At 46.7% G+C, this 15,000-nt stretch overlaps 2 protein-coding genes across 2 annotated transcripts in view; one reads left to right on the forward strand and one right to left on the reverse strand.

The window, feature by feature from the left end:
• LOC306775284 (E3 ubiquitin-protein ligase TRIM39-like) overlaps positions 1–15,000 on the forward strand; it is a 193,118-nt gene that overhangs the window by 5,989 nt on the left and 172,129 nt on the right. The window lies entirely within an intron of this gene.
• mmp24 (matrix metallopeptidase 24) overlaps positions 3,650–15,000 on the reverse strand; it is a gene marked incomplete at both ends in the record, with an annotated part of 28,313 nt that continues 16,962 nt past the window's right edge. The window contains 3 exons of the mRNA XM_079265604.1: positions 3,650–4,014; positions 7,616–7,882; positions 8,825–8,963. Coding sequence (XP_079121730.1) covers positions 3,650–4,014; positions 7,616–7,882; positions 8,825–8,963 — 771 coding nt within the window. The remainder of the gene's footprint in view (positions 4,015–7,615; positions 7,883–8,824; positions 8,964–15,000) is intronic.

A 15,000-nucleotide genomic window follows, 5' to 3' on the forward strand; every position in this document is an offset into this window, starting at 1 on the left:
GGAGAAGGTAAAAGGGGAAAGATGAAATAGTCAGAGACGGACGGACCAACTGAGGGAGGAGAGGCCAGATGGACGGGGAGAAAGGACAGAGGGAGGACAGTGGGGTTAAAGCCAGGGACGTGGCGGGCGAGTAGCGGCTATTAGAGCTTTGTGAACAGATGCACTTCATTAAAATCGGTCGACGTCGCCGCTCCACAGACGGCATATTAATACAGACCCACATGCATCCTCCGTGCATCCGCCTGTCCTGTGCCTCCATCTCCCTGTAGTCTAAACCTCCCCGTCCATTTAAGGAGGACAAAGATGGACTCAAAGAAGGACTCAGCTCAGGACGCGTATTTATCAAACTTCTAAGAATTACACTTCAGACCCAATCTAGGATTACAAAAGGTCTTTGCTGAGTGTTTGGACACGTTTATGAAGCAGATTACAGTAAAGTGTTGGAGGTGACATTTAAGAGACGCTCTGATGTGATTAATCACATGTTCAGAGCAGGATACAGACGAGTACTAGGACCAGGGGGGGGGGGGGGACTTCGGGAAATGTAGTTTCATAAACTTTGTTCAGGAACAGGGCCACGCCAGAACACCGATCATTTCCTCTGCACAGAGTATTTCAGCACAACGAACTTGTTCACTCCCTCTTTGACTCTTGTCTTCACATCCCTCCCCCCCAACCCCCTTTTTGTCATCCTATTTCTCTCTCTCCCTCTCTCTCTTGTAGGATTACAGGAACAACGGGGGACTCTGCTCTGCCAGAGCTTCTGAAGAGACGGCCCCCACCCTACAGTCTCCAGTTCCCGCCAGCTGCCGGACATCAACGGCCCCCCATCGATCGCCTAACCTCCTTTCTACAAGCCCTCCTCGTTTCTTCTTCCTGACATCCCTTCATCCCTCTACCCTACATCCCCTCATCCCTCTACCCTACATCCCCTCATCCCTCTACCTCGACCCCTACCCTTCATCCCTCTACCTCGACCCCTACCCCTCATCCCTACCCTTCATCCCTCTACCTCGACCCCTACCCCTCATCCCTACCCTTCATCCCTCTACCTCGACCCCTCATCCCTACCCTTCATCCCTCTACCTCGACCCCTACCCTTCATCCCTCTACCTCGACCCCTACCATTCATCCCTCTACCTCTACCCCTACCCTTCATCCCTCTACCTCGACCCCTACCCCTCATCCCTCTACCTCGACCCCACATCCCTTCATCCCTCTACCTCGACCCCACATCCCTTCATCCCTCTACCTCGACCCCTACCCCTCATCCCTACCCTTCATCCCTCTACCTCGACCCCTCATCCCTACCCTTCATCCCTCTACCTCGACTCCTACCCCTCATCCCTACCCTTCATCCCTCTACCTCGACCCCTACCCTTCATCCCTCTACCTCGACCCCTACCCTTCATCCCTCTACCTCTACCCCTACCCTTCATCCCTCTACCTCGACCCCTCATCCCTCTACCTCGACCCCACATCCCTTCATCCCTCTACCTCGACCCCACATCCCTTCATCCCTCTACCTCGACCCCTACCCCTCATCCCTACCCTTCATCCCTCTACCTCTACCCCTACCCTTCATCCCTCTACCTCGACCCCACATCCCTTCATCCCTCTACCCTATATCTATTTCATCCCTCGACCCCTACCCCCACATCCCATCATCCCTCTACCTCGACCCTTCATCCCTCTACCTCGACCCCTACCCCCACATCCCATCATCCCTCTACCTCGACCCTTCATCCCGCTACCTCGACTCCTACCCCCACATCCCATCATCCCTCTACCTCGACCCTTCATCCCTCGACCCCTACCCCAACATCCCATCATCCCTCTACCTCGACCCTTCATCCCGCTACCTCGACTCCTACCCCCACATCCCAAAATCCCTCTACCTCGACCCTTCATCCATCTACCTCGACCCCTACCCCCACATCCCATCATCCCTCTACCCTACTCCCCTTCATCCCTCTACCCCTACCCTATAACTATTTCATCCCTCGACCCCTTCCGCTTCTTGAATCTAACAATCTTTCCACGATGCAATAAACCTCTGAAAACTCATACCGTTATTGGCGTGGTCCTTGTTAGTGAATAAAGTTGAAATGCCAAGAATAAGATTGAACTTTTAGTATATCTTTTCTGGAGTTTAAGAATAAAGTAGCAGTATTATTAAAATAAAAAACGTTAAAAATGTTTAGACTTTATTCTCGAAATGTATATAAAGAAATCTTCCTTCTCATTTTTCCCCTTATGACCGAATATCAATGCCAATCAGACTTTAAGATTTACGCTACAGCTGTGATATTGAATAAAAAATAAAAATAAAAACAACGTTTGCAGTTAACATTTGTGCAAAGACAGATGCAATGTAAAATATTCAAAAGGATCGTTCTTTTTGTGTGAAATCCTTGATACCTCAAGTATGAATCAACACGATTAACATCAGTTGTGTAAATATAAAGTATTTAAAGCGGGATGAATTATGCTGTAGTTGTTCATACCACTGCTACATGCCAAAAAGAGACAAAGTGGTGAAACATCCAATCAAATGTTCAAATACAATCCCTGAATTACACCCAGCAAATGTATTACTCATCATAATATTTTGTACAATCACTAAAAATATCAACAGCATTTATTTTGAAGTGTCAGTCGGAGTAAAAGTAAAACACTTTGTTGTATTTTATCTTTCAGTCTGAATAAGTTTGATAATTAAGAGGCCTGGTTGTGTTCGACCCATTGTGACAGAGAGAAGGATGTTTAACCATCATTCATCTGAAATCTATCTTTATATGCTGATGACCAGATATTCTACATCCGCCAAAACCCAGAAGTCCAAGCGGTGTAAATGACATCAGGAGAGTTGTAAGCTGACAAAGGTCAGAGTTAATGGTGATGAGGATGCTTTCTGTTGTGTGTGGTAAAAAAAAAGAAGAGAAAAAGGTCCTCTTGACAGTTTTACAGCTTCATACAAGTATAAATAAATTAAATTAAATTCAGAGATCCACGGCGAGATCCCTGTTTTTCTTTTTGTTATGGCCTCTCTACCTATATTTTATCTCCAAATTTGATATTTTAAATCTTTTTTTTTTAATCTGACTTAATGTTAGAAGTAGTTCACGTGTACAAGTCGTGTTAGAAGAAACTTGGAGGTGGTGTTTGGCTTTGAGGAGCAGCTTCTTTCTTTTTATTTTCACTGAGAAGGAGAGTCGTGTTGTAGGTCCAGAAGAAATAGTCAAAGTTCAGTGTTGCTCATGAGATCCTTTTAGCCGGAGAAGTTCAGGAGTGTTATCTACCTCAGCCAATCACATCCTCCCGGAGTCTTTGCAGACTTGTCCTCGCTGTCCTCAGCCACGCTTGTTTTATGCGTCTTTGTGCGTAAGAAACGATAAAAGACTAAACCAGTGTCCTTGCTGTTGTGGACTGAAGTCACACGCTCTGATCCAACGTCTAAATCTACTGCTGCAGGGCATGTTCAGCATCCGCTCTCTGGTCACTAGCTAGCACGACAAGCGTCTTCCAGCATTGACTTTCCATCGTTGTTGTTTTTGGCCATTAGCCAACATAAGCTAGCTTACAGTATGCTGAGTGCTGGACCCCCTTCAATCCATGAACTTTGACTCCTTCAAAGCTCAGTTGCCTGTCATACCCACTCCTGAACAGGGTATTTGTAGTAGTGCTGTGTCATGGTGCTCTGCTGCACTCCTTTGTTTTTGAACTGGAATATGGTGTAGACCAGCACCAGGATGCACAGCGACAGGATACAGGGGATCACCACGGCAATGGCGTTGACCGTGGTCGGGACGTCGTTGATGGTCACCATGATGTCCACGTCGTCGAGGGGCAGCTGGCGGTCTCCGCGGTTCCCTTTGCTGCCGGAACGCTCCATGTCGGACTGGTCGCAGCCCATCCAGTCGCGCAAGATGGACTTGGGGTATCCGGGTTCCACCGTCAGCTTCTGGTTGTCAAACTTCCAGTACTCCTTCCCCTTGTAGAAGTATGTGTAGTCTGACGACGGGGGAAGGGGTGACGGGGTGGGGGAGGAGGAAAGAAAGAAAGGTGGGGAGGAGGAAAGAAAGAAAGGTGGGGAAGAGGAAAGAAAGAAAGGTGGGGAGGAGGAAAGAAAGAAAGGTGGGGAGGAGGAAAGAAAGAAAGGTGGGGGAGGAGGAAAGAAAGAAAGGTGGGGAGGAGGAAAGAAAGAAAGGTGGGGAGGAGGAAAGAAAGAAAGGTGGGGAGGAGGAAAGAGAGAAAGGTGGGGAGGAGGAAAGAAAGAAAGGTGGGGGAGGAGGAAAGAAAGAAAGGTGGGGAGGAGGAAAGAAAGAAAGGTGGGGAGGAGGAAAGAAAGAAAGGTGGGGGAGGAGGACAGAGGAAGACAGAGAACAGAAACAGGAAATTAGTGGGTTTTGTGAGGGAGACAGAAGGGTTTGAAAATGTTTAAGCATTTAACACACAGCTGGATGAGAAATCAAGCAGAAAGAAGCTGAACATGAATCAATAACAAGTCAGCATCATCATTCATGGACTTTCAGGAGAATCGCGTTGTGAAAATATAAATCGTGAGCTTTGAAGTAGCAGTCGGCTGCTGTAAAGCGCCCGCAGAGCAACTTGGGCTTCAGTGTTTCGCTTCATGACATTTAGACATGCAGTACAGTAACTGTTGGTGGTTTTGTTGCCTCAACCTAACTGTTGGTGGTTTTGTTGCCTCAACCTAACTGTTGGTGGTTTTGTTGCCTCAACCTAACTGTTGGTGGTTTTGTTGCCTCAACCTAACTGTTGGTGGTTTTGTTGCCTCAACCTAACTGTTGGTGGTTTTGTTGCCTCAACCTAACTGTTGGTGGTTTTGTTGCCTCAACCTAACTGTTGGTGGTTTTGTTGCCTCAACCTAACTGTTGGTGGTTTTGTTGCCTCAACCTAACTGTTGGTGGTTTTGTTGCCTCAACCTAACTGTTGGTGGTTTTGTTGCCTCAACCTAACTGTTGGTGGTTTTGTTGCCTAAACGTAACTCTCGCTTTTAAGGTAATGTCGTCAGAGCGACACGAATAAAACCAGACAACTTATGTCCCCGTACAGGAAACAATAGATTGCGTTTTGTGGCTATTACACAAACTGTGAACGCGATTGTCTATTTGTGTCTTTGAATTTACTTTTTATATAATTGCGCCGCACAACAAAGTTGTCTTTCGCGTTCTATGTGAATACACCAGATTTCCAGCCACTCAAAGATTCCACCTCAACAACCAACTTACAAATTCAGCTACGCAGCTCTTCAAACCTTTGTGTTTTGTTTCGAGCCTCAAAATCACTAAATATCACACGACTACGACCAGCAAACTGTTTCCATGAAACTCCGCTGAGGAGACGAACACGTCGATGCGGTGAGGAACACGACCTTCACTCCCTAAGAGAAGCTGGAGAACAAACAGCCCTCAGAGTCCTCGCTCCGTCTCTCTGGTGCAGCCCTGTGACACCGACTCTCATTGGAGGCCACGTTTCTACTGACGCGGTGGTTACAGGCGGCTCAGCAACGGCTGCTTTATTGAAGGGCAATATTATGCAACAGACAGAGGGAGATGTGGGGGAGGGAGGGGGAGGCAACATGAAGTGATTCAGCCTCAGACTCACACATACAGGCAGATGTGCTGACCAGCTACAGTACGCGTTCGATAATACCAGCACGTTATTAAAGATCAGCAGGTCACTGCTTCTTCCTGTGAAACGTGTTTCTGTGGTTCATTTTATTCATTCAAGGGCTCAACAACATCCAGATTCATGTTCAGTGAAGGAAGATTAAAACTGACAAATATCTTAATATTTGTTGTTCTTTGATGACCGCTCATAAATAACAGAATTTGTACAGAATGGATTTTGGGCAAGTTGATTTCTGAAGTGAAAACAAAAGAAAACCTGGTTGAACTCTGATCAATAAATAATCTGTATTTATATATTAGATATGTGTTCACTCATCATTATTTATTTAAAACTGAAATCTGTAACTTTCTGCACTTTAACACATCTGTAAGAACCAATCAATCAAAGTATTGTTATTGAGTACAATTGTTGATGTTGGCATTGCATATGAACCTCCGGTATCATTTACATTTGAATCACAGTTTTTGTTTGAGTATGAATATGTAGTTTGGATGTTGTTTGCCATTTTCTCGAGTTCTAGACTAGATATGTTGATATGAACAGGTAATCGTGCTGTAACTCAGCTTTTCAGTGCACATTGGTAAAGTAGGAAGAGATACTTCTCTTAACGTGGTCTTTGTTTGTTTGTTCATCTTATTTTATTGTAAATCTTCATGTTTTCAATTTTGAAACTATGTCTTTTACGATGTTTATTGTTTGTTGTCACGCACCGATCACGAGACACATCCCTTGCATGTGAGACGTACTTGTTGATAAAACCGTCTCTGATCCTGGAAAGTGGGCGCTTTGAAAGACGAAGTCTGCTCTTAGGTTGACACGCGTTTGACCGTCAGTGTGTTTATTGTATCATCAGTAGGTGCAATGTGGATGGAAATCAGCTGCCGTCACGTTGTATTGATCTGTAATAAACCCGGAGAGTCAGAACTCAGACAGCTTTCAGACTCAGTGGAGTGGCAACTTGGAGTAAATATACGAAACTAAATACTCAACAGCTGAGAGGTTCTTACAACTACATCTGAACTGAACTACAGATGGCAGAGAACCACAACAATGACACACACACACACACACACACTCACACACACACACTCCCTCTGAGGCAGCCACCAGGTCACGAGGGTCACGACTCGACAAGTGGAAGTGACGATGGAGCGTTTCTTCCAGCAGACAGCGTGCATCTGTGAGTCTGTCGCCTCTGATTCTGGAGAGTTCAGCGTGAATTAAATGAGTCATGAAGAAGAGTCATAAAGCAGCGGAGTGACAGGTTCCATGAACGACCAGCCGACCGACCAACCGACTGATTTCTTGACCTGTTCCTTGAACAAATGAGATCACGTGATCGGTTTCAATTCATTTAAACAGAAATCTGCATGTGAATGATGCAGAAGTGTCTTCAAACTTGCATTCACAACCAGTAAACAGGAAGTGACCATATATGGACTGAGGAGGAGTGACGTACTTGTCAATCACTGTAAGCCCCGCCCTAAAGCATCCCCTGCTTTATGGTCTGTGTGACTCTAAATGGACCATAATGTACTAAATGAACATCATGCTGTATTGAAGAAGACTTGAAACTAGAGATTGAGACATAAACTCATGTTTACAATGTTTACTGAGGGAATAAATCAAGAGAGAAGTAGAGTCATTTTCTATAGACTTCTATACAACCAGAGGAGTCGCCCCCTGGTGGTCACTAGAGAGAATGCAGCTTTAACACGTGAAGCATCGGCTGGTCTGAATGCACGAACACACGGATACATGCGCTCACGATGTCGCAGCTATTGCAGATTTGCTGCTGTTTACATCAGTTTTGCCGACACATTTGTTTATATGTTCACACTTTCTTCTATTCCATTTATTAAAGCTGCGGTTGGTTATCTTGACAAAGCAACACGAGTGCTGTAGATTCAATATAAATCCTCCAACCATGTCCAGGCCATGAGGACAGAGGAGCACTCACATCCCTCCCTGCTGATGAAGGCCCCCTGCGGTGCGTCCGGTATTCCCTTCCACACGGTGATGGGTTTGGGGTATTCTGGGTCGGCCGTGCGCTTGTCTTCGTTGTAGCGCCAGTACTGGTCCCCTTTGAAGAAGTAGGTCTTCCCCACGGGCTCCCAGCGCAGCGCCGTGTCGAGGCCGTCTTTGGGCAGGGAGCTGCCCAGCTCCACCAGGCTGTGAGGGTAACCCGGCTCCGCCGTCACCTCCTGAAACACCCAGTACTTGTCGCCTGCAGGACGCGGGGGAAAGACGAGTCAGCACTTTAATTATAATACACGAACGTTCACTTTTATCATCTCAAAGTTCTGTCTCTTTAAGGTGCATTCACAACCTCAGATTTCACTCATGTCATTGAAGTTCTGTTGATTTCTTCACCCTCGAAAAAAGCCTCCGAAGTGTTTTACTCCCTTCGCTAAATGTTTTGACGGTATTTAATGAAATCCAGGATCCAGTTCAGCGATATGTGTCTGACAATCGTTGAGATGTCCAGCTGGCAGACAGAGATGAACATACGAGCTCCTTAAAAGTGTGGAGTGTCCTCATCCTCCCAAATATACAGAACACATGAACGATGAAGACAAACAGACACATGAATGCAGCTGGACTCAGCTGTTACGCTTTAAATAAACTGCAGATGTTACTGATAGAGAAGCAGATGCTGTTATCATCACGATGCATGAAGGAGCCAAAGACATGTCGCTGCAGACCAACACAAAGAGATATAAATATATATATATATATATATATATATATATATATATTGGGGCAAAAATGCCGTGGGTTGGAGGACAGAGCGCTCACGTGTCGCTTCCAGTAAAGGGTTACATTTCATTTTCATGACTTTATGAAAACATCTGGTGAGATGTCGGTGATGTCATGACTTTATGAAAACATCTGGTGAGATGTCGGTGATGTCAGAAGCAGGTTGTGTGAACAGTTACTGTCTCTTCACACCTTCCTCCATCTGTTGGCACACTGTTATCTGCACTGGGAGGATATTTAGTCATATTTAAGTTTTTGAAATTGATGCCACTGAATCAACAGAAAAATATAAAATAAATCGGTGCAGCGGTTTGAGAAGTATCAGAAGATCTCTCCCTCGCTATGGATGAGACTAAAGGCCTGAGCTGGGATTCATGGATTCTGAACATCTTCTGATTTCTCCTCGTACCTTTGAAGAAGACGAATTTCCCGTCGGGTCTCTCGTAGGCGGCGTCGATGCGAGGCGGCAGGCCCTTCCAGAACTGATCGATCTGCATGGGGTAACCCTCCTGCACCTTGTTGTTCCTCAGACGCCAGAACCACCGGTCCTGCAACAGAACCAGTTAGTCTCCATCCTGGAAGTCTTCTTATCTTTCAAAACTGGAAGAATACAGTTTGAAAGCATGAATCTCATCTCTGGGTGCTGGTTGAAGTTTGTTCTGTTGTTACACATCATTTTACTAAACTCCAGCAACACGTGTCAGTTTCAGCTCGTTCCATGAATACAGTCGCTTCAAAAGTAAACTCTTCGCAGGAAACAACGTCCAGAACTTCTGTGTATTTCTGAGAGAACAAGAAGATGAAAAACAATGAGCGAGAGGAAGAGGAGCCAAAGACGAGACAAGCGAGGTGAACCAACGTATGCGGAGGAAGAAATAAAAGGACGAGGAAGACGAGGGAGGAAAGAAGCGTTAAAAGGAGAGGAAGAGGAGGAGGAGGAGGAGGAGGAGGAGGAGGAGGCGAGCATCAATCTCAGCTCATTATCATTTGGCTCCGGTGAATCTAGGACACAGCCGAGCAGAGTCCCCACTGAGTGCTACACGCACACACACACACCTACACACACACACCTACACACACACACACACACACACACCTACACACACACCTACACACACACACATACACAAACACACCTACACACACACACATACACACGCACACACACACACACACCTACACACACACACACACACACCTACACACACACACACCTACACACACACACACACCTACACACACACACACACCTACACACACACACACACCTACACACACACACACCTACACACACACACACACACACCTACACACACACCTACACACACACACATACACAAACACACCTACACACACACACATACACACGCACACACACACACACACCTACACACACACACACACACACCTACACACACACACACACATACACAAACACACCTACACACACACACATACACACGCACACACACACACACACACCTACACACACACACACACACCTACACACACACACACACACACACACCTACACACACACACACACATACACAAACACACCTACACACTCACACATACACACGCACACACACACACACACCTACACACACACACACACACACCTACACACACACACACACACACCTACACCCACACCCACACACACACACACGCACACACACACACACACCTACACACACACACACCTACACACACACACACACACACACGCACACACACACGCACACACGCACACACACCTACACACACACACGCACACACACACACACACACCTACACACACACACACACACATACACAAACACACCCACACACACACACACACACACACCTACACACACACACACGCACACACCTACACACGCACACACCTACACACACACACACACACACACACACACACACCTACACACACACCTACACACACACACACACACACACACACCTACACACACACACGCACACACACACACACACACCTACACACACACACACACCTACACACACACACACGCACACACACACCTACACACACACACACACACACACACACACACCTACACACACACACACCCACACACACACACGCACACACACCTACACACACACACGCACACACACACACACACACACACACCTACACACACACACACATACACAAACACACCCACACACGCACACACCTACACACACACACACACACACACACACACACACACACCTACACACACACCTACACACACACACACACACACACACACACCTACACACACACACGCACACACACACACACCTACACACACACACACACCTACACACACACACACACACACACACACCTACACACACACACACACACACCTACACACACACACACACCCACACACACACACGCACACACACACACACCTACACACACACGCACGCACACACACACACACCTACACACACACACACACACACACACACCTACACACACACACACCTACACACACACACACACACATACACAAACACACCTACACACACGCACACACCTACACACGCACACACCTACACACACACACACACACACACACACACACACCTACACACACACACACACACACACACACCTACACACACACACACACACCTACACACACACACACGCACACACACACACACACACCTACACACCTACACACACACACACCTACACACACACACACGCACACACACACCTACACACACACACACACACACACACACACACCTACACACACACACACCCACACACACACACGCACACACACCTACACACACACGCACACACACACACACACACACACCTACACACACACACACACATACACAAACACACCCACACACACACACGCACACACACCTACACACACACACACGCACACACCTACACACACACACACACACACACCTACACACACACACACACACACACACACACACACCTACACACACACACACACCTACACACACACACACACCTACACACACACACACACACCTACACACACACACACACACACACACACCTACACACACACACACACACACACCTACACACACACACACACACCCACACACACACACGCACACACACACACACACCTACACACACACGCACGCACACACACACACACACACACACCTACACACACACACACACACACACACCTACACACACACACACACATACACAAACACACCTACACACACACACACACGCACACACACACACACACACCTACACACACACACACACACACCTACACACACACACACACACCCACACACGCACACACACACACGCACACACACACACACACACACACACACACACACACACACAGTCTGAAATGGTCGACATCATCGCTGGCTGCTGATGCTTCTCTGTGTGAACCCAAAGAGAGAAAGTAAATCAATGCTGCTGATATCCAGCAGAGTTCCTGTCACTGAGGAAACATCCCATAATGAGCGCCTCCTTTCAAACGCCCACTGGCTCTCAGTGCTCTGTCCCAGTTAAAGGGGAAAGAACATCGGAATAGTTTTTCTGATCGATGATGATGATGATGCATTTTTAGGTAAAAGCTTCCAGAGCCATCTTCACTAAACTCCTCCTACCGTCGCTCCACCTCAGAGAAGAAGACGGTGAACGTCAAATAACGCAGCTCCGTCAGTGATCCGCATCTATCGTTCCCACACAGTGTTCACCAACGTTCAGAGCAGCTGGACGGAGTCTAAAGAGCCAGATGGTCCAGCGGGAGGGAAACAAGCAGGACTTTCATCCAGGAGACCGTTGTTCATGTCCTGTGCAGAACAGACATTCAATTGGACACTTTTTCACTTCACTCCAGGCGGCACTCTATCTCTATCAGCCTCTAGTTTCAAGTCTTCTTCAATACAGCATGATGTTCATTTAGTACATGATGCTCCATTTAGAGTCACACAGACCATAAAGCAGGGGATGCTTTAGGGCGGGGCTACACGCTGATTGACAGGTCTCTAATAGACCACAAAGCAGGGGATGCTTTAGGGCGGGGCTACACAGTGATTGACAGGTCGCTAATAGACCATAAAGCAGGGGATGCTTTAGGGCGGGGCTACACGCTGATCCTCAGTCCAGTCAGCTGATTTGTTGGGAAAGCTCATCACGTACACACCTGCATGCTACTAGCAGGTAATGACCCGGTTTTGAAAGTGCTGATCGTTGTAAAATGTATATGCAGGATATTTATAAACACCTGAGCCTAAAACATCTCTCACAGCTGCAGCTGCTCCCAGTTTGATTGCATTCCATCATCATGATATATTTAGTTGATGTTCGTACAGCTGCAGTCACTAAACGCTGACATCGGTTACGGCATTTACTTTTGCAGTTCATCAGTTTCATGTGTTGAAAACATGTTAAATCACATTCACATATATTCCATTTAGTCTTTTAAACGATGCAAAAGAAAGAAAGGATTAATAAGGTGATAAAAACACCTTATTAAAGACGTGCTCATCTTCTTCTCTACCATCTGGTGATTCACCTTCGGAAGTGTTTTTTTTGTAATGAAAGGATCACCTGTCACTAACCTCACTGACTGTTTCATATTAAATACCCGTGGGCCTTATGCTGTCTGGATATGAACAGAACGCATCAGGGTTAGCCCTTCTGCTAGAGACCTGTCAATCACACTGTAGCCCCGCCCTAAAGCATCCCCTGCTTTATGGTCTGTGTGACTCTAAATGAACATCATGCTGTATTGAAGAAGACTTGAAACTAGAGATTGAGACATAAACTCATGTTTACAATGTTTACTGAGGTAATAAATCAAGAGAGAAGTAGAGTCATTTTCTATAGACTTCTATACAACCAGAGGAGTCGCCCCCTGGTGGACACTAGAGAGAATGCAGGTCCAGAGGTTGGAGCTCAGCCACATCTGGCAATGCAGAAAATGCTAATGTGAGTGCTTCCAGGAACGCTTCATCTTTCCCGTTATAAATGTTGAGGACTCGTTGCAAATGCCAACACGTGAACAAACGGACCACATTCATCCAGAGCTCTTCAAAGCTCTCATTCACACACAGACGGCATCAGAGCACCGACGCTGTGACCGCCGCTCCACCTGTCCATGAAGCCCGACGACGACACCTTCCTGTCTCCCAGCTCCCTTCATCTACACTTCAACAGAACAGTTTCTCTTTTTATTGTGAATATCATACATTATCTTCAGTCATTGAGTGAGAGAGACATAAACACAGAGAGACACAGAGATAGACAGAGAGACAGAGAGACAGAGAGACAGACAGACAGAGAGACAGACAGAGAGACAGAGAGACAGACAGAGAGAGAGACAGAGAGAGAGACAGAGAGACAGAGAGAGAGACAGACAGGCAGAGAGACAGAGAGACAGAGAGAGAGACAGAGAGACAGACAGAGAGACAGAGAGACAGACAGACAGACAGCAGGGAGAAGATAGACGGAGAGTGAGACGGATCCGTGACCTTTTCTAACATTCAGTTTAGAGATCAGAGACATCAAAATGGATTTTTCTTCCTCAGTGTGTAACTCCCTCTGTCTCACACACACACACACACACACACACACACACACACACACACACACACACACACAGTGTTCATTAACAGCAGCGCAGCATTAATCAGTTCGTAACCACCTGTAGCTATATGATCAAAGGCCAGAGAGTTGATTTTGGCTCCAGTGGGAATCGAACCTGCAACGCTGAGCGAGCGGCCCTCGTACTCGGCTCCTGCATCAACGTCCCCAGAACGCCCCACAGTCGCCGTGTGTTCACAGCGACTCACGGCCGCGTGATCGCCGTCTGCAGCGGCTGAGACCCGTTTGATCTCGTAGAGAACTCGATGCTGATCCCTGCAGCAGCGTAACGCTGAGCAGAAACACGCATCCTGGACGTTCAACATTTGTGATTTAACCTCCGACCTAAGCACAGCTCACAGACCGAGCTGTGAGGGTTTATATCAGGTCGCTGAGCTCAGGAAATGAATGACGTTGGGATCTTAATGAGCAAATATTGACTTGGGTTGCAGAGGAAAAGATTGAAAAGCATGTTGACTAAAAACAAGCTGTAAAAACTGACAATCGTCAGATTTTCATCTTCACGACGGTCCTTGAACACATCGCGTGTGATGAAGGCGACTGTTATAAAGAGCGATGGAATCGGAGCTTAAAGTCGTGATATTTGACTCAAACCTTTTCATTCTACGTGCCTCATTTAAGATCTGGTCTCAAACTGCTTTCACCAGATTCTGTTGAAAACATTCGATTCTGAGCTTCTCAGTGCGACGATGTGTTCCAACGTTGGTAAAAGAAATGATCAGAGAAGTTCCTCTTGCGTTTTCTTCTTCTTGATGAATGATGTCATTGTGACTGAGTTGTTCTGCACTAGAGACGTGTTCTAGTTCTCTACTTCTACTCATGATGGTTCTGTTCATAGAGGAGCAGAACTCTAGACCTCAGAGAGGAACATGTGACGGGAGACTGCTTTGGGTTCGTTGATGGTTCAAATTGAAGTTTGA

This window comes from Melanostigma gelatinosum, assembly GCF_949748355.1.
Source record: "Melanostigma gelatinosum genome assembly, chromosome: 3".
NCBI classification, from domain to species: domain Eukaryota; kingdom Metazoa; phylum Chordata; class Actinopteri; order Perciformes; family Zoarcidae; genus Melanostigma; species Melanostigma gelatinosum.